Here is a 21187-nt window from a genome sequence, read left to right as displayed (position 1 = left end):
TCAATAATTTCTGTTAAGTGAGTAACGGTAAGGACCAAAATGGAATGCGTTAATTGATTTAAGGACTAAAAGTGGTGAAATGAAAATATAGGGACCAAAATGGAAAAGATGCAGAATGTAGGGACTAAGATTGTGTTTGTTTTGGGTGAAAATCACTTCCGGAAATGCTTTTCTGTAAAATAGGTTGTTTGGTTGGTCCGGAAAATTGGGTCAAACGGAAATTATTTTCCGTTGACCGTAAAATAAGCCCTCTAATCCTGGAAAAGCATTTCCCTTTTTATTTTACCTTCAAATTACTTCCGGAACTCAGACACGCAAAGGGAGAAAGAGAGAGAGAAAGAACGACTCAACGGAACGGCAGAGAGAGAGAGAAAGAAGAGAGAGTAGGGAGAGTGAATCGGGTCTGATCGTCGCAGGACCGCGCCGATCACGATCTCGCCTTCGTGCCGATTGCGATCGCAACACCGCGCCGCGCCGCCGATCTCTCTCTTTCTTGATCTCCCTCTCCCTTTTGAACCGGGTCTGATCGTCGCAGCACCGCGTCGATCGTGATCTTGCGTTCGCACCGATCGCGATTGCAGCCTTCGCTTCGATCGTGATCGCAGCACCGCGCCGTGCGATCTCGCACCCAGATCTTACCCTTCGACTTCGTCAGCGAACCCAGAGCCCAGATCACGCATTCGACTTCGCCGAGATCGCACCCTAGGATCGCACCGAGACGGCACCGATCACACTAAGATCGCAAAGAAATGGTTGGGTTTTGATGAATTTGACCGGATTTGATGAATTTTTTTTTGTTGGGTTTTGTTTCTGTGTTTATCTATTGAGAAATGGGATTATATATTTGTTTGGGAGCTGAGAAAATGTGAGAAAATGTGAGGAAGAAGAAGAAAATGTGTTTTCTTTATTATTTTTAGCAATACAACCAAATACTAGAAAATATTTTCCAAAGCATTTTTTCCATAATGCAACCAAACACTTGAAAATATTTTCCTTTCCGGTAAATAGCATTTCCGGAAAATACTTATTTTTCGGAAAATATTTTACATAAACCAAACACAGCCTAAAAGTGCATTTACGTCTAATTATTAAATTGTAATATTGAAAAAAAGAAAGGTAGAATATCATTTTTGCTTTTGGGCCAATCTTCTCTGAGTAATTATAGAATACTCTTAAGATACTATAAATGCATACTCCCTCTTCTCACATAATAGTGGGTTCTGCTAATTAAATTCATGGTGCGATCCACAGTTCATGTGAGAGGGATGAATACGAATTTATAACACTCTTGAAGTATTCAATAATTTTCCGTCTTCTCTATGCATGAATTGTAGAGCAGAATGGCAACAAATCTCTTTGAATTTCTATAAATAGAGTTGGATTTTTGTGTGTGGTGAGGATGGCATAGAATCGGATCTATTTGTTGGAAATTTATACAATACTTTAGAAGTACAATAATATATTTTCTTCTCTTATATGAATAATGGATCCTATCATAAATTTTATTGTTATTCATATTAGAGGAGAGATTATGACATTATTATGCTCTGTATAATTTCCCCTATTCTTAAATGGACAACCATTATTAAAAGAGCAAATGTATATTGAAAATTTGAAACTGCTAATGAAACAATATTTTTATTCGTTTCTTTTTTATTAAAGCATTTTTGCATTTTTTTTATTCTAAAAAAAAAAAAAACATTTTTGCATTTTTTCCTCCTACTTAGTTTGCTTGCTGTGACGGCCATGCATGATCTGAAAAATATTTGCTTCGTATTGTAAATTGTAATGGTCCTAATGGATGCAAATTGTCCTCAGTCTTTTTTTTTTTTTTTTAAATATATATACAAGATAAAAATTCTACTCTAGCATAATTTAAATGTATATACGTGTGAAACTTGAACCTCGGCCCTTATCCTCCCACACTCCTCAATCACTTATATTTGTGAAATAACTCTATTTCGAAACAAAAAAGAGTTCTACATTTTGTTATGCTAATCATGAAGATAAGAATGGAAATCAACTACTGAGACTCTAATTTTTAAGATAAGATATACGATAGTTTATTTGAAGTTAAACACTAATATCTAAGTTTCAAGAATTTTAAAACGTTACTCCAATTAAAATTTTATGAAATTAGAAAAAATTATGTATATTCTGATTATCTACAATAAATCTGAATTTTTATATAATAAATAAAAATGTGGGGGTGCAATAGGGGATTGTAGGCAATGATCATTGTTAAAACTTACCCTTTGATTTGAGGATTTTTTATTTTTTATTTTATATAAGATAGAATTTTTACTCTAGCCTAATCTAAGTGTATGTGTGTGTGAAACTCCCTCCTGGAGACTTGAACCCTGACCCTTGTCCCCCACACCCCATAAACATTTATATTTATGGAGTGACCACCACACCAAGGGTACGTGGCGGTGATTTGAGGAATTATATCCTAACAATTAATAAAATAAAAAATAGCTTTCTCAAAAAAAAAAAAAAGAAGTAATTAATAAAGCTTAAGATGCAATTTGAGACAGAAAAAAAAAAACGCGGGGTACTGATTTGTAGGATTTTAGTTTAGAATTTATTTTTTCATTTTTTTAGGGAAAGAAGTTTATAAAAAATTTAAAATAAAATTTTAGTTTGAATAAAATTTAAATTTGGTAAAATTTAAATGATTACGCTTTACCTAAATTAAACTATTGTTAAATTTTATCTTTAATTTGAGGAAAAAAATTGTTCAAAGTTAGAGAGAAGTAGCCGTGTATTAGGAAAAATAATTTAAACCTAATAAATACAGTATCTATAAAGGTATAGTATTATATCAAAGAAAAAAGAAATAGCGGTCAATTAGGGAAAAGGAAAAAATAAGTTGATATCGTCGACTATTAAGCTTTTGAATTGATAAGATTGTTGTGAAAAAACTGATTAAAAAAAAAAAACCTAAATTGCTGTTTTTATTATTAAAAAAAAAAAAAAAAAAAAAAAAAAACTACTTGTAATTTGGTAGAACCACTTTTATTATATAGTAAATGATATAATATGATATACATAAATAAGTATAAATTATACTTTTTTTTTTCTACAAATCTTTTTCATTACATCTAGGAAAGTGTTTATATGTTACGAGTTATAGAGCAAATAGTGTGTATGTATATATATATATATATATATATATGTATATATATATTTATATATATATATATATATATGGCATAAATGCATTTTTAGTCCCTACATTTTGGTTTTTTTCTATTATGGTCCCAACATTTTAATTTTACCACTTTTAGTCCCTAAATCAATTAACGCGTGTTATTTTCGTCCTTTCCGTCAGTCAACAGATGGAAATATCTGAGATGGTTGATGGAGGAATTAAAATATTATAAAAAAATCTATTGTAGCACTCATCATCCATGCCACATGGGTTTCCCGTCCCTTTAGAAATTTATTAATCAATTTTAACAAAATAAAAAAAGAAAAAACAGAATTAAAAACAATAAAATACATAAATTTAGATCTAATTCATTTTGAACAAGAACACACAAGAACATGATCACAGCTTTACACATCAACACAAAAACATAAGAGCACAAACCCAGAACCAAACACAAACTCAAATTTAAAAACACAAAGAACACAATAACAAACCTAAACTATTTACTCTCAAAATAAATGCCACGTCAAATCCAGAAAATCATACAAACCAAAAAATCATACAAACCCATCAAGAACACACAAGAGCACAACAAACCCAAAAAAATCATACAAACCCAAAAATCAAAGACAGAAAAATCATAAAAGAATATTGTACCCAAAAAAAAAAAAAAAATCAATCCATATATATACACAAACCAAATTATCCAAAAGAAAAAATAGATTTAAATCCGAAAATTAAATCAATACAATCATTAACAAAATACCCACAAAATTGAACAAACCTAGTTCAATCTCTCAACCATACCAACACAAACCCAGCTCAACCATACCAACACAAAGCAAAACATCTTGGCCTCTCTTTAAACCCACCAATGGATCTAGCTGATCCAGACCTAGAAAACCCAGATCTACCCACCACCTGCGACAAAAAAAAAAAAAAAACTAAACCAACACCATTGATCTGACCCAGCCACCACAATCTCCACCTCCACCAATCTAGCGCAGCCATCAAACCTAACCAACCTAACCTTTTCTCTCCACCTGCACCGATCTGGCATAGCCATCAAACCTAACCAACCCAATCTGGGTGTGCGTGTTATTACACATGTTACATGCTCACAAAGCCTCACAACATTGAGCACACAAACACATATACCCAGCACTTACCCTCTGTTTTGCCCTTTAACCTCCATATCTCATTTTTGTGGATCAAGCGCCATTCAAGATGCTCTTAGCTTGTAGATCGGAGAGTAGCTTCTGGGTTTGGGAGTAAAGAGATTTGGTTTTAGAGAGAGTGTTTGTTGATTTTGGGCTTAGGTCGAGAGTCTTGTGAGGGTTGGGTTCCACGGTGGTGTTGGCTGAGTTCGGTGGTGGAGCAAGGAGGCTGTGCCTCGTTTTGGATAAAAGAGAGAGAAGTCAAGGTCTAGAGAGAGATGGACTCAGATCAGGTTTTGGGTCTCAAGTGTTCGAAGTGTGTGAGATTTAGTTTGAGTGATAGAGAGATTGGAGGTGGAGGAAGCTCCGGCCATGGTGGCCATGGAGCTTCATGGCCGAAGCTTCAGCACAGAGGAGAGGAAAGAAAATGAAAATTAGATAGCATTGTCCACTTAATTCAGAAAAAAGAAAAAAAAAAATAGTAATTCTAAAGTTAGTAATTCAGAAGTTTTTGTCCCCATCATCCACTTCACCAACGTTAGGAAATTTCGGATCGCACATTAGGTTGATTACAAGAAGATGTGGAAATTATAAGATGGTGTGGATGGGTTTGTGGCTAGAGATAGTAGGTGCCAAAAAGCCGATTGGGTAGCCGAACTTTATTACCCAGTAAGATAGGATGCAAAGTAGAGCAACAAGGTTGCTGATTGGGATTGTTTGCTGTTGGAGATTGGGCATAATGCTTCTGCAATGTAGTGATATTCCCTATTGTTTGTGATCTATATTTGTAAATGTTTATATGATTCGAATGAATTGATATTATTATTGTCTTTAGATTTTTATATTGTTATATTTAAAAATGATTAATATTAACCGATCTGGAAAGTTGTTTTCAATGTTTTTTTATTTAAAAATTTTAATCTTACTGGGTAATAGGTCTAGAGAAGGGAGACGGTGTTGGATTTATTTTCTTTGGAATCTTGGGTTGAATCAAAGCTTGCATCAATGGGTCTCTCATGCTTAGGTGATGGTGGCAATATTGCAGAGAGAGGTGAGGTGAGGAAAAGAAGATGAGGAAATTACAAAGATTAAGTGGGCTTTTTTAAAACCGTAGGATTAGTAAATTGCCATGTGTCATTTAACATTTCAATTTGAGTTTTTTTTTTTTTTTTTTTTTTTTTTTTTTTTCTGACATGGCAGTATAGTTAGAGATTGATGTGGCATGAAAAAACCTTTTTTATTATTCTGTTTGACACATTAGTTTTTTCTATCTAAAGGATAACGGCAAAGACCAAATTAACACAACATTAAAAAGGTTGGACCAAATTGACACAATTAAAAACTTAAGGACCAAATTAAGATATGCTGTAAAGGATAGGAATCAACTTTATAATTTATCCAAAAGAGAACTTCTAAAAAAATTTAGAATTTTTTTGCCTTCATGTTCGAAAGAAAAATTACCGTTATGGTTTATCTCTAAAGTTTATCCTTTTTATTTGTTTGAAAATTTAAAAATTATATTCCTAAATTATAATAGATGCGAATTATTAACTTTTATCCTAAAAACTAGAAGAACCTTTAAGTATGTGTGTGAACGCGTGCTCAGAGGCTAGTGTGTGTATGTATGTGCATATATATATATATATATGAAATACTTAAAATCGTTTGCTCTTCAATACGTCCTCCTTTCACCTTGCTCTTCCAAGTAAACAAAGCTTTCCTAGTATAACCTCCGATGAACCTGAATTCAAATACTTAAAATCTTTCACTCATGTAGCAGTGCCAATTCCATTTCCAATACTCCACGATGATGATGATATTAATAATAAGAATATTAAGCTCAGAGTTGAAGCTTCAACAGTACATGCAGGGGCGGAGCTACATGTATAACTGGGGGGAATGACTTTCCCAAAAATTTTCAAAATATTTTTATACTACAGATAAATATTTAACATTTTAATTATTAGCTTACAAATTAAAAATGAGACTTGGCCTCCACAAATATTTGAGTTAGTCCAACGATATTCTTAAAAAAATTGTCCAATGAGACTAGTAGTTACAAAGAAAATTTTTTTCCTAATATTCATTTTTTATTGTAAAATGTGTTTTTGTATCTGTTAAAGTTTTGAATCATTCATGTTGTTAAATATTTTATTAATTTAATTGAAAATTTATTCACGCACTCTGGTAAACAATTTGATAATTTATATTAAAAATGAAAACTTTAAGAATTCTCTATAGAGGATATTAAGTTGTGTATATAAATATCTGTGTTTGTGCATGTTTATGGAAATTTGTATAAACTAATAAATTAGTATCATAACCCAAAAGTTGCCTCCTAAACAAAAATTTCTGACTACTTCCTTAGTACATGTGGCTGGAGCTGGAAGACCACCGACCACTAGGTAATAAATCCAATTGCTAGCCAACGGCTGGCGCTACCTCCCTCTCGTCAAGCCAGTTATTATTGGGTCAAGACATCGGATTCATCCACCACTATGACAAGCTTAGTTTCAGGGTGGTGCGCATTGATCCTCTTCAAGCAAGTGCAGTTTTCGAGAAATTGTAAGAAAGGAAGGTACAAATATTCTCATCAGAAACTGGTGAATGGAGCAAGTCAATGGTCTTGTGTCCGTATCTCTTTGCTTGCCCTGGTGTTCCTCATAAAAATTTGCTTTTCTTGAGGACTATAAGTCGCGATAGCCTTATTAGTTTTGATTCATACAGCAGTCGTTTCTGAAAACACTAGGAGTGTCTCTGAACATTCAGATGAAGAAGATGGGAGTACTGTTCCAACGGTTACTCCCAAAACGGTGTCGTCAGTACAGATTTTTAAACACAAAACACGCCTAAAGCCAAACGTCGTCGTTCCTCATTAATCTAAACGGTGTCGTTCCTGTGTTACATGAATTATCAGTTTTGAGTGAGAGTTAGTTATCTCACGTGTGCATTTCAGTTATTGCACGTGTATAGCTGTTGTAACTGTCTCTGTCTTTTTCTCTCGCTCTCTCTCTCTTCTTTCTCTCTCTACTGTTAGCTATATATTTTGTATCAGATACTCATAACTGTATTGTATTCTTTCTTGTCAACAATACCAGAGTTTGTTCAGTCTTATCTCTCTCTCTGTTTTCTTCCTCTAGTGTTTGTTACTCCACCAGTGAGTTTGAGTGTGTTTTTACAGTTTCTTCAAACATCCTGTAAAATCGGATTTACCTATTCCATGGACGATTCGATGGTCTTGGGGTTTGTAATGGCTACCTTAGGATAATTCAGGTTTTAGAGGAACCACAACGAATTTTATGAGCGTGGGAGCTCAAGGACTATGATGAAGAAGAAGAAGGTAAATGGTTCTGGAAAAATGAGGTGCTTTTCAACCAAATGGTTTCAGAAAATTCTTCTAAGCTCACACAACACATATACCGTCAATATCCTGTGCTAGTTTGTCATCCAAATGATGGGGATATTGTCTATTTCCCAATTAAATCTGCGAGGCATTTGAGGGTTGTGTCATGTAACATGCGGAGAAAAACGCTGGAAGTGATCTATTATAAACAGTTCACAGAGCAAGAGATCGCACCATAGAGCCATTGGTACTATGATGGTTTCTCTTTTGTGCTCCCTTGGTGGCCAACTCCCATATCTTCTTACTATTATTATAGACCACTATTTAGGTTTTGGTGGCTCTTGTTGATAGGCGCTATTTGTACACTTTTTTTTTTCCTCTTTAATTTGTCTAATATGATTTATCTTATAATTATTTTGTCAGTGTTGCTATCAACAATCAATTATCTAGGGATCATGCCAACTCGGTTTAACTTAGCAAAACGAAACATCATTGCTGATAATGGTTGCCCGATCTACATTCAATGCCCAGAGACTGAGGTGCATGTGCTATGGGACTGCCCCGCTGCCCAGGATGTGTGGGCTGGAAGTCGGATCAAACTGCAGAAATGCCCACTTGGACAGCAAGATATGGTACAGCTCCTTGCTTATTTGATGGACAGACTGGAACCAGAGGAGGTGGAATTATTCTTGGTGCAAGCTTGGATTATTTGGAATCAAAGGAATAGTGTGCTACGTGCTGAGATATGGATGGAGGAGATTGCGCAGGCACAACAGCATCTCTCTATCACACCGGAGCGACATGAAGGAAATGTGTGGCGTCCACCACCTCCTCCTTTCTTCAAACTGAATTTTGATGCTGCCATAATCAAGGAGAGAAGTACGTCTGGATTTGGTGCTATGATACGGAATGAACAAGGAGAGGTAATGGCTGCGCTATCTGCCATAGGGCCATCAGTATCTTGTAGTGAAGAGGCAGAAACAATGGCATGCAGGAAAGCCGTGGAGTTTACTGTTGATGCGGGTTTCTCTGAGCTAATGATCGAGGGCGATAGTGTTAATGTCATGAAAGCAATTTCTTCCTCAATCCAGGACCTGTCAGTTGCTGGGAATGTGGTTGCTGATATTCAATGGATCATCCGTGGGCTAAGGAGGGTTCCTTTAATTGGGTTAAAAGGGATGGTAATAGGGTAGCTCATGTTTTAGCTATATATATGCTAGAAATTTAAATGAGGATATGCACTGAATGGAAGATGCACCTCCAGTTGCCTTGGAAGTTATGTATCAAGGACTCATTTTTGATGAATACATGACGGCTTGTTCTGTTCTCCAAAAAAAAAAAAAAAAAAAAAAAAAAAAATTATCTACTTAATCTGTATATTAAATATTGACATTGATTATTATCGCACGTTCTGTTTTTACATTCAGGAATAGGAAACAAAATCTCTTCTTGTGTATATGCTAGCGTATACTCTATCTACTTGTGTGTACGTCTGATATCATGTTTATTCCATGAAACAAATGGATTGCCTCTTATTGCATAGTTCTCTCTCTCCTTAACATTTTTTTTTTTTTTTTTTAAATATCTCCACTTGAAATGGAAAACAACCTAATGGAGTGTGGAAAGGCAAAGCATATCATTAAACAAAAATCAATAACTTCAAAACCTTGCGTGCTCACAAGAGTTAAACTTCATGTGCCATAACGAACAGACCAAAGATTGAACATAACACAGCAATTTCAAAATGGACAAGAAGGACAAAATTTATGTTTAATCAGATGGATTAGTTCCTTTAGTTTTCTTTTGTGTAGGGGTTCTATATATGTGGTGCTTAACTCCTACTTTGCTAATCTTTTGAGAGGATTCATGACCGTGGAATGAAACTCGGAAGACGAGGAGATAAGTTCAGAAAATACACGAAATTTCAATTAGATAAAAAATAAACTTCGAACTTTCTAGAATTTATCATCAAAATAAACCATACTCATCTTCAGCCCGATTGGATCAGGTGACATACTCTTCTTCACCCTGATTGGATTGGTGCAATACCAGCAGTGCTATGAGTCCAAATCTTCTGTCTCATCAATTGTGCTCCACTTCATACTCCACCAATAAAACTTGGACAGATGACCTCTCTCATTAAATGAGATAACTCTGACTCTAACACTCACGTTACCGACGTTAACGTTAAAATCCCTTTCTTTTTCTCTTTTGTTTTCTTCCACAGCTTTTGTTTTTCTCTCTGTTTCCGGCTTTTGGTTTCTTTTCTTTCCTCTTCTCCATGTGGTTGACGTTAACAAGGAGTCCAATGAGTTTTGTCTATTGAGAAGCAAAACCCATGTCACTTGCTTTGCATTCTTGCCTCTACTTTTCTTTACAAGCCTGAAGGCAGAGACTGGACCATCAATCTCCACAACTGGGAAATTTGGGTTCTCCATTGTGACTACCACTGGGTTTCCTTTGCAGGTATCTTTTGCCCACCAGTTAGAAAAGTCCAATCTTGGAGCCATTAAAGTTTGGAACTTGGAACCTCAAATTGAAAAAGTAACACAAAAATTAAGAACCTTTGAAGAAAAAATTTTCAGATTCCAGATCTCAAAATTGAGAAATGAGCAAAACCCATTTGAGAAACCAGCTAAGAATATAGAAACCAATAGAAGCAGATGAACACTTGAAGATGAAGATGAAGATGACATGAGGATGTGTCTGACGTGAGGATGTGTCTGTAATTGGGGCGAAAAGGATGAAGATGAACGTATGAGACGCCAACCACATAGAGAAGGGAAGAAAAAGAACCCTTGAAAGCCTTGAAGGTTGCGAAGAGTCCAAATCAAAAACAAGTATGAGACGCCAACCACATAGAGAAGAGAAGAAAAAGAACCCTTGAAAGCCTTGAAGGTTGCGAAGAGTCCAAATCAAAAACAAAAGCTGCAGCAAGAGACAAAACTCATTGGACTCCTTGTTAACGTCAACCACATGGAGAAGAGGAAAAAAAAAGAAACCAAAAGCCAGAAACAGAGAGAAGAACAAGAGCTGCAGAAGAAAAAAAAAAAAAAAAAAAAAAAAGAGAAACAGAAAGGGATTATAATGTTAACGTCAGTAACGTAAGTGTTAGAGTCAGAGTTATCTCATTTATTGAGAGAGGCCAGTTGTCCAAGTTTTATTGGTGGAGCATGAAGTGGAGCACAATTGATGAGACAGAAGATTTGGACTCCAGTGCTATTACCCTCCTCTTCACTCACCAACATTTTTACCATTTTTACTTTTAAACTTTAACCTTTTTACTTTTATTTTTATTTAAGGATTGAGATTGAAAGTTGTTTTTTCAACTCTTAATCTCAACACTTGATCTTAATTCACTCATATTTTTTTAATTTTTTGAATCAACACAAGGATCTATATTATTATTTGACCAATTCTAATCAAAATAAGTTAGACACATAATATTTCTTCCCTTTAGAAAAAATGCTTATATATCCTCAAGGTTTTTCAACTCCTTAAATTAAACCTCTTTAAGGGCCTGTTTGGTAGAAAGGATTTTGTTTTTGTTTTCAAAATAGTATGAAAACATTTTTCAAAAAATTGAAATTAAAACTAGTTTTCAAATAATAATTTTTACATTACATGTGTTTAACTCCCATTTTTTAAGATTTTTTTTTTTTCTTTTGATAGAAAAATCTGCATTCAATTAACCAATAATGTTTGCATCTTGATGCAAAGCTTCCCTAGCTAATGGAGGTAAATCTTCCATCCAATACAAATCTATATAATATTAAAAGTTGAGACGTAGCATTTAATGTTGCTACCCTCTCATTGAGCCACATCAGCAGCCATGTCATTACCAACATTTTTCCTGATTTTCTCTTAAAATTTAAAATGCATTTCCTAAATTTTAAAATACTAATAAAAGAAAAATGATCTCTAACTTTATCTCCACCATAAAGCTTAAGCCCAAACCCAGCCGAATGGTCTTTAATTTTTAACGGCAAAAAACCCTTTCTGTCTCCCTATCTTTTGCTCTACCCCTGTTTCACGGTTTCAAGCTTGCTAATGGCAGTCTCTCTCTCTTCCAAAGACAGTTTCAAATCTTCACAGTTCAGACTTCAGATTCATAATGCCAGGGCTCTCATGGCTCTTCCTTCCTCCAGATGTTCAAGTCCTTTCAGTTGCTGCCGTTTCAAAAAAACCAAAGGTAGGGTATTTAACGCAAGGTGAAATTTTTACGGTCTCCATGTATCTTTTAGTTTTGTTTTTTATTTTTCAATTCTACTTATCTTTCAACCTTGCAGTGCCATGACTACACAATTGAAGAGCTCATCACCAAGAGCTTCAATAACGTCATCTAGCAATCAGATTGGCTAGATGAATATGGAGAAAGGTACATCATGACAACAATACCTAATCTTTCTCCCTCTCTCTGTTTGGTATTGGAACATCCACGTTTCATTTTTTAATCCTTTTGGGTTTTCAATTCTGGCATATTTTTATTTTATTTAGTTTCTCAATTTTTGGAATTCTTTTTTTTTTCTTTGGTTTCTTAATGCCGCACAAGTGTTTGAAGAAATGCTTAAACTGAACTTTGAATTGGATGTGTGGAACCCAATTGCTTATGCACGTGCAATGCTATTTACATATTTCTTTTAAATTTTGTTTTCGATTGTGATATCAATATTAGTTCTTTGGAAATTTGGTTTTCTTTTTAATGTTGTGGTTTTATTCAAGTATATGTATGTGAGATTGACCTATGTAAGCTCTACATATATATTCATATTGGTATATTCAATTTGTGTTTGCCAATTGGGTTTGTGTGTGGCCTTGGGTCCTTGCTATCTAATTGGTACTTTCTCTCCCTCAAAAGGTTGAAAACTTTGTTATATTGAGTTATTTGGGTTTCGTTTGAATGGTTTTCACTGTTTTTTACAGGTAAACTTTGGCTTTGGGATTTTTTTTTTTTTAATTTTCTGTTAATAAAGCATATTTACACTCAAAAGTTGTTGGGTTAGTAAGTGAAGGGTTCCAATGTTCATTAGCTTCTTATTTCTGGTTTTTAGGGTGCATATACTTTATAGGAATTTGTAAATGTTTTGGCGTTTTGGCTGCTTTTTGTTCAGGTGAATTTCATGTAAGACGTGGTTGAGATTTGTAATAGAAATTGCATGTGAAGTTGATTACAAAGTACTTGCATGCCTTAAAATCAAATCTACCATCTGGTATGGTTGTGCATATTCTACCTCCAATTCTTAGAGTACAGGTAATGTCCTCTTCAGACTTATCAATCTTTGAAGCCTTTTTAGTTACATGATAAATCATTTCATCTTGGGTCTTTCACATCTTAATTCCCCAAAACCATTATTTTCCATAAATTCAACCATTAGTGCAAATTGTTCAATGTTGATTGGCTTTTGAAAGTTTAGGCCTAACAAGTTTTCATGGGGAATTCAATTGCCGACTTTGGTAAGTTGGGTCCATCAAATTAACAAATCATTTTTTTTTTTCATGAGTCCTTCATTTGCTACTTAATATAACATTGCAAGTGAGATTTTAGATGGTGGTTTGTTCTAAACCTCATGGATGCTATTTCAATGCAAAGGACCTGGTCACTTTCTGAACATGTCAGCCAAGCAAATTATAAGTTTGAATTTCTCGGTTGCAGTTAATCAAATTTTTTTTTCTGGGGTGGGGTGGGGGGTTATTTTCAATTGCAAAAATTAGGAACTTTTCTATGCAATTTGGATTTTTTATATGAAAATTTCAATCTAGGACCATTAGCTATTTAGGTTTTGCAATGTTAGCCCATAACTGCAGCTCCTAAAACATGGCAATGGTAGCCACCTATTTCTCCTCATCTCAAAATGATTATGGCACTTACCTTTTTCAAAAAGCCACCAATTATGCAGGTTTGGGCATTATTGTTAAAGATAGTTATGGTTCTCTTATTATAGTCCATACTGAATTAATTCCTTGCCAAAGGTTGTGGATGGCTGCCACAGCTATGTTGAGAGCATCACACACGTTAATTTAATATTTTCATTTCAATACAGCAAATTGATTTACAAAGCAAGTAGTGTTATGGTCAAGAATGAAAGTTTTTAATTTGAGTACTTTCTCTTTGCTTTTAGATCCTTTGGACATATTTTGATATGATTAGGCAAGGTCACTGTGCAAAATCCATTGTACCATTTAGAGTACTTAATATTTTGCATTTCTTACTTTATGCAAATTGAGTGCATTTGATTTTATTTGTAGGAACTGAGGGCAACAATACCAAATCACAAGAAAAGGTGGTGGCATTGATGAATAACTACCAAATTTGAAAGCCATTGAAGGTACTCCCTTTCTCTATCTCTCTTGCCTTTATTTTTTTTTTTTTTCCTTGAACTATATATGGAGGTTGCATTGGACTTGGCCAATACACCACTCAAAAATTATGACAAACTATCTGAAAAATTGGGGGGGCGGGGGGGAACCTCTTCCTTTTTTTATGGACCATACAATAAGGGTAAGTTTGTATCTTTAAGATTTTTCCTTAACATTCCATTTTTTAGGTTTTAAGTAGTTATTGAAGAGAGACACAACTTGATTATTTACTATTTAATGGTCCTTTCTTTTTCTTTTTTTTATTTGGTTCTGTTGTGTAGATTGCAAATTGTCAAAGTTGAACTTTAATCTGAAGGAAAATTACTCGCTAGGGTGCTTCAACGTTATTTTGGAGCATGTGTTGCTTTTTTCATTATAGTGAGGAAGGTCAATTTACTTTCTATAATATTGTGCCTTTTGTTTTCCGTATCTCAATGCATTATTTCTAATACCTTTCAAAAATTAGGATCTCTATGGACTAATCTCAGAACCTCCAGCTTTATTAGGTAAATCAATTAATTTATGAGAGGTTTATGTGTAGATTACTGTGTAGAAGTCAGATTAAATCTCTTGAGAGGTTTATGCTTTAAGGGAACAGAACGGTCGACTCTTGAGATTAAACCTCTCCTCCTCCACTCTTTGTTTGCTTGGTGTTCTGCTTTCTCTTCTTTTTCTTGCTCTAATCTTTTTGTTATGCTTGATTATTGTAATTTTTGATCTTGATGTAAATCTTTCCATGTACACTCCTGTTGTACCTGGGGCTTTTGTTTTATGAAATATTGTTATTTATAAATAAAAAATAAAAAAATACTGTGTAGAAGTTAGATGGATATAGGGAGAACAGAGAGATTGCAGAGAAATGGGTTCAACTATTTAGTACTCCCTATTTCTTAGTCACAACTATGAATGCAATGGACATATTCAGTTGATAAAAATTAACTTTACAAATTAGTTGGTTAGAAATATGAGGTATCATAATTGCAAATTGTTTATAAAATCCTTGACATGAATAAAGGAATTTTCTTAGAGTGATTTGTAAGTAGATTTTAATACGGTAGAAATATAAATATAAATTTCCATTTTATATGTTGGGTATGATTTGGTGAACATCATCAATCAATCATTACATTCATGCTTTGTTCATAATTTCTTTATATAATGTTATCAAATTAATCCATGATGTGGAAGGAGTTGAACTATGTGGTACCCTTAAAAATTTTGTTGACTTAACAGCATGTTAGTAGTACAATTTAGTTCTTTCTCTTCTTCTTTAAACAATTTTTATAAGTAATAGAAGAATTATTCACTAATGGGACAGGTTCTTTGGATGACTTGGAGATGGGAAATAACACAAAATTAAGTGCAGAGAATACTCAACTAAGCTAGAAGTTTTTTAAGTAGTTTATTAGTTTCTCATTTGCTTTACTGTTTATCTTGGCCGTTAATGTATGTTTAGACTGCAATAATGAAAATTGGTTTATAAGAGATGAGGGCATTTACCAAGTTATTGTTTTCATTTGTCAAGGATACCACCTTCTTTGAGATCCATGGTGTGGTTGATCTAAAGAGAACATTCTAGGAAGTAGATAATTGTAATATTTATTGATGCATAATTTGCAAAAAGAAGCAACTATAAGTTTATAGCATAAAGGCAAGTTAAATGATTTGTAATATAAATGCACAGACCCATAAGATAGTTGGAGAGGATTGGATAATCTACCAATGGTTTCTTTGCTATGTTACATGGAGAATCATGCTAAGATTAAGTACTGGTAATGATCTTTTTGTGCGAGGATAATTTGTAATTAAAAATATATATGTGCAACATAGCAGTATGACATAAATGTTTTGGTTTACAGACTCATCAAGGTTCAATGTCGAGGTGCTTCAATTCTGGGGGTAGTAGCTCGAGATGAAATGTAGTCTTATGTTAAAGCTTGGACAAAGAAATTTAATTTGAATGATCCTTTAATGGCAGAGGCAGTGTTCATTAAAGGATCACTGTAATCAAAGGGTTGGAGTATATGGTTTATTGTGTAGGGTCTGTGGCATTATTATGAATCCAATGGATGAATATTTTTAATAGAGGAGTTTAAACAGATACTTTGATAGGTACAATCTCTCTCTCTCCAACACGAGTTGTAATGAAGCTGAAAAGGATAGAAGTTGTTAACATGCATATTCTTTTGAAAAGCTTTGAGAATACAATGTATTTAAATAGATATTTCAAAGTATCTTACCCGTGCATCGCACAGGTTAGCAACTAGTCATCTATTATATTTTTTGCATATTGAGCTAACACATGAGCCACTTTGTTTCCTCCCCTTCTTGTAAACTCAACATTCCCCCAATGCTGCCCTTTAAGCATCTGCTGGATGTCACCTACCACATTACCCATCAACGACTCATCTTCATTTGGAGAGGATATAGCTTGCATGACTGTATTGTTATCACATTCAACAACGAACTAAAAAAAACCAGCATCCGTGCCAAATTCAATTGCCTTACTACATGTGCCAAATTCAATTGCCTTACTACATGCAAGGAGCTCCACTTCTTCACTACAAAAAACCGATGGTCCCTTGGCTAACATTGCAGCCATAACTTCCCCTTTGTCATTTCTAATCACTGCTCCAAACCCAGACCTATCCAAACCAGAGAACACAATGGCATCAAAGTTTAATTTATACACCGAAGGTAGAGGAGGCTTCCATGAATCTTGACTTGGCTGTTGCACCTGGTCTGCAACAATCTAATTCTATGTAGCCTGATAGTCCTCTAAATATTCCATTGTTCTTTTGTTTAGCCAACCTGGGTCATGAAATTTCCCACCGTGTATCACTCTATTCCTTTGAGTCCAGATTAGCCACGCCTGAACCACCATCAACTCCAAATCTTCCCATGCCAACTGCTCCATTAAATACTCCATTAGCTAGAACATGTCAAGCAGGCCATGTTTTCCTTTTTGCAGTGATTTCAAGCTACCTGCCCACACATCCTGAGCAGCATCACAATCCTAAAGCAAATGCATGGCTGTCTCTGGAAACCTAGTACAGATTGGATAAGCTACATCCGCGATAATCCTTCTATTAACAACATTCATCTTCGTGGGTAAAATATCATTGGAAGCTCTCCAGGAAAACACCTTAACTTTGTTCGGGATTTTAAGTTTCCATAGAGTAGCCCAAATCCTTCTCCCAACACAATCATTAGAGCTCTCGGCCACATTTTCTCTTCGTATCAATTCCCTAGCCACCTTGTATGCAAATTTAATAGTGAATAATCCCTTCTTATTAGGCAACCAAAGTATAGAATCATCCACATATCGTCTACTTAAAGGAATTCTACATATGGCTTCAGCATCTTCCTTTTCAAACATCTCCATAATCCAATCAATCCTCCACAGATGTAACTCTTGATTTATTAGGTCCAAAACCAAAGCATCCCTGACATCCTCCTTAGTTGAATGAATGACAGAGCGTTTAGGATAATTAGGAATCCATTTATCCCCCAAAATCCGGATTGAATGCCCACTTCCAACCCTCCAACAACAACCAAATTTTAATGTAGGCAAGGCCGCCATAATACTTCCACACATATGAACAATTAGGGGTCTCCTTGGGCTCAAGAAAATCAGATCTTGGGAAACACCTTGCTTTCAGGCACTTGTACGCTAACAAATTAGTATCATGCATCAACCTCCATCCTTTCTTAGCTAACATAGTTAAATTAAAAGCCCTTAGATCCCGAAAACCCATTCCACCATCTTTCTTTGAGAGTGTAAACTTTTCCCAACTTTTCTAGTGACTTTCTGTTAGGATTAATGTCCTTAAACTTAAATCCTATTGTATGATGTTATGTACGTTATTATAAATGACATTATGTATGACTTAATGTTGTGATCAATAAAGTTGTTTTATTATTATCTAAAATAATGGTAACATGAATATTCAGACATTATCATATAGTCCATGAGATGCAAAGTATGTGATTTAGTCACAGAAGATATAGATCATAAGTTCTTTGTAAACTCATAATTTTAGTTCGTAGTCAGTGATGAAATTGGGCATTTCATCTACGAATACTATAACATATCAACTAAGATGATTTTTCTTGATCATGGAGGTAGAGACTTCTAGTTGATATGTTGATATGTTTTAAGAGTTAAGACATATTGAACTGAACCCCTGTGAGATTTATTATTCTCCTAATGACTGTCAAATGAATAATAAATCTCACTACTTCTATTTATATGAACTTTTAATCCTGAGAGAATAATGGACCTAATCATGAAGTGTAGGTTACTTTAATATATCAGAAGTGAGATCTAAAGTAATGGTCAAAACCTCAGTATGTTGGACAATCACATTTGGTGTTGATGGAACATATATTCTTAAAATGAAATTCATAATCTCTTAACGGAGATATAAGATATTCCATTGAGATAAGTTTAATGGGTTTAGTTATTCAGAGAATTAGGCATAACCACTTTGGTAAGAAATTACTAAAGTATATATTTATGAAATTAGATTTCATAAATATATGATGAATATCTTTAAAGAAATAAACCGAGTACTCGAGGATTAAGATGTAGTAATCTACAAAGTGGCAGTCTTCATTCATGACTTTGTATTACTATGAACATTTTATGAAAGGGTTGCATGTATAATAAGTCTTGGGATATAATTTATTAATAAGGCCTAGAGTGCAATTATATTTATATAGTGGTATTAAATATAATTAACGGTAACTTTGGACTTGTTAAGAGTTGACAAAAAAGCCCAAAGCTCATTGGAGCTAGTGTCTTATTGGTCCCTTTTGGTCCCACTCTAAGCCACACACTAAAGCCCAGTTGGAAAGGCCCAATAGGCCAGTCCAATTACATAATCAGTTAAATATAAAGGGAGAAATATACAGAATTTTTTATTAGAAAAAAGAGAGACATCATTGTGAAAATGTGTGTATGTGTGAGTGAAACCACTCGATTATTCTCCCTTGGAAACTGATTGAGAGACCACACTTCTTGGGCACAAAGTGGAATTGGAGTGAAGATTAAAAGTGTTCCCAAGTACTTCTAATCTTTTGTTTTGAATTTCACCGCACCAAGGTACTCTATCTTGTTCTTAAATTCTGAAATTTACATAGTGCATGTTATCAATCATGAATGAAATAGATCCATATTTGTTGCTTCCACTGTGTGTTTTGTATGAGATATAAAACCAGATTTTCCAACATTTTCCTTACATTCCCAACCTAACCCCACCAAAACTTAGCACACATCGCATCAAGTTCATCACAAAGTTTCATAGGGAGTTGAAATACACTCATGGTATAAGTAGGAATAAACTAAGCCACCGCCTTTATAAGCACCTCTTTACCTGCCTTAGATAACATCATACCTTTCCAGCCCTGTAATTTTTTCCATATTCTATCCTTCAAATACAAGAAAGTATGTTATTTATTTTGCCCTATTAAAGTTGTCAACCCCAGATATGAATAATTTTCAAAATACTATTTAAAAAAATATTTGATAGACCATTTTTATTTTAAAGATTTAAAAAAAAACAATTTACAACAGGTAACCTACAAAATCTGTAGATTACTTTTTTTTTTTTTTTTTTGGATAATGATAAGATTATAGAGCACATGTATCATTTTTTTATAATAATAAGTTTTTTTTAAATTTATTTAAGAAACCAGTAATAATAAGATTTAAATTTGAAATGTGAGATTTTTTTTTTTTTTTTTTTTTGGTGATAAAGATAAGATCCTTAAGAGCATTAGTATCAAGTGTGCCAAATGCCAAATATTTAGCATTTAACACACCAAACACCAAAACACCTCTTACATCTCCCAAAAAAAAAAAAAAAAACCCTACGTCAAATATTTTGAATGCTAAAAATTTTAGCATGAATGAACAATGTCATCTCAAATATGGAATGGTACGAATGAAATGCTAAAACAATTTCCCTATTTTTTTGTTCTATTCATACAAATATCTAATTCTCTCTCTCACGAGAAAATACATCCTATTACGGGTGTATGTTTCTCTCCTCCCACAACTGGTAAGACCCGCCAGCTATGGGTCCCACCAACTTGTGAGAGGAAGGAAGCATACACCCATAACAGGGTATTCTTCCTCCTCTCTCACTGCTTGGGTTCTCTCTCTTAGTCTTCGTCCTCCTCTCCACTGGTCAGCCTCTTCCTTTGTCACCGTCGTTGATCTCATCGTTGGCATCACACGCTACCTCCAAATCACACAACCGATATCACACACTGCCTCCAAATCTCACCCCACCGATCTCACCACTAGCTCTCTCACTCACAAACCTACAAACTCTCTCTTCCACAGCCATAGCCGCTTGTGTCTAGCCACTCGCTATCTCACCCTTCGTTGTTCTAAGTGTGGTTGGTGGGTTGTGACAGATTTTTTTTCCTTTGGTTATGGTGAATTTCAGCTGGTGATAGTGTTATTTTTTTTTTTTTTCCCCTCTTGTGATGGGCTTCTTTAATTTCTCCGGTGGATTTGAGATTATTTTTGGTGTAAATTTGGTTGGATTTTGGTGGATTTGGGTTGTAGTCATGGTGACTAGTGTTTATGGGTGGATTTGGTGGCCGGTAGTGAAAAACATTTTTATTGGGTTTATGGATTTTAGAGGAAAATGAATTCTTTAATTAGTTGAATATATTATTTTAATGTGTTAAATGTGAAAATAGATGATTTAATGCAGGTATATTATAAAATAGTGTGTCAAAATAGATAAAGTAAGTTTTGACGCATAAAAATGACATAAAATGACATTTTTGGGATAGAACGGTGCTAGTATTCTAATAATAAGTTTCAAGGTACTATTGCTAGGTCATCATCCCAATGATGGGGATATTAATCAGAAAAAAACATTGAAAGTGATCTATGCTCATTCATGACACACTTTTTTTCCTTTTTAAATACTTCTCGGATCTCTATTTGTGCTCCCATGGTGGCCGACTCTCCTACCTTCTTCTCACTTATAGAATTTTCTACTTGCTTGTATCTTTTTCTTTGGATTTATGTATTATGATTTGCCTATAAGTATTATTTTATTAACGTTGTTATTGATAATCAATTTTTCCATCATCTAATTTCATGGTTGTGAAGACCTTTTAACTTTACAATTACATTATTAGGTGTGTATC

At 34.3% G+C, this 21187-nt stretch overlaps 2 protein-coding genes and 1 long non-coding RNA gene across 3 annotated transcripts; 2 read left to right on the top strand and 1 right to left on the bottom strand.

The window, feature by feature from the left end:
• The first annotated feature begins 8109 nt into the window (after nt 1-8109).
• On the top strand, nt 8110-10321 carry LOC115989965. Its single transcript, XM_031113828.1, has 2 exons — nt 8110-8835; nt 10121-10321. Exons 1-2 carry the CDS (start codon nt 8110-8112, stop codon nt 10319-10321), a joined length of 927 nt encoding a protein of 308 aa, XP_030969688.1.
• A 1362-nt stretch (nt 10322-11683) lies between these two features.
• LOC115989565 lies at nt 11684-12809 on the top strand. Its single transcript, XR_004091999.1, has 3 exons — nt 11684-11846; nt 11944-12032; nt 12766-12809. It is a non-coding gene; the product is annotated as an uncharacterized LOC115989565 (long non-coding RNA).
• A 3465-nt stretch (nt 12810-16274) lies between these two features.
• On the bottom strand, nt 16275-16940 carry LOC115989964. The gene is made up of 3 exons (XM_031113826.1): nt 16823-16940; nt 16550-16753; nt 16275-16450 (listed from the first exon to the last, which is right to left on the bottom strand). Exons 1-3 carry the CDS (start codon nt 16938-16940, stop codon nt 16275-16277), a joined length of 498 nt encoding a protein of 165 aa, XP_030969686.1.
• Nucleotides 16941-21187: the final 4247 nt, after the last annotated feature.

The sequence above is a fragment of the Quercus lobata genome, chromosome 5 (genome assembly GCF_001633185.2).
Source record: "Quercus lobata isolate SW786 chromosome 5, ValleyOak3.0 Primary Assembly, whole genome shotgun sequence".
NCBI classification, from domain to species: domain Eukaryota; kingdom Viridiplantae; phylum Streptophyta; class Magnoliopsida; order Fagales; family Fagaceae; genus Quercus; species Quercus lobata.
Note: the sequence above shows the minus strand (reverse complement) of the source record. Positions and strands in the feature narration are given on the sequence as shown.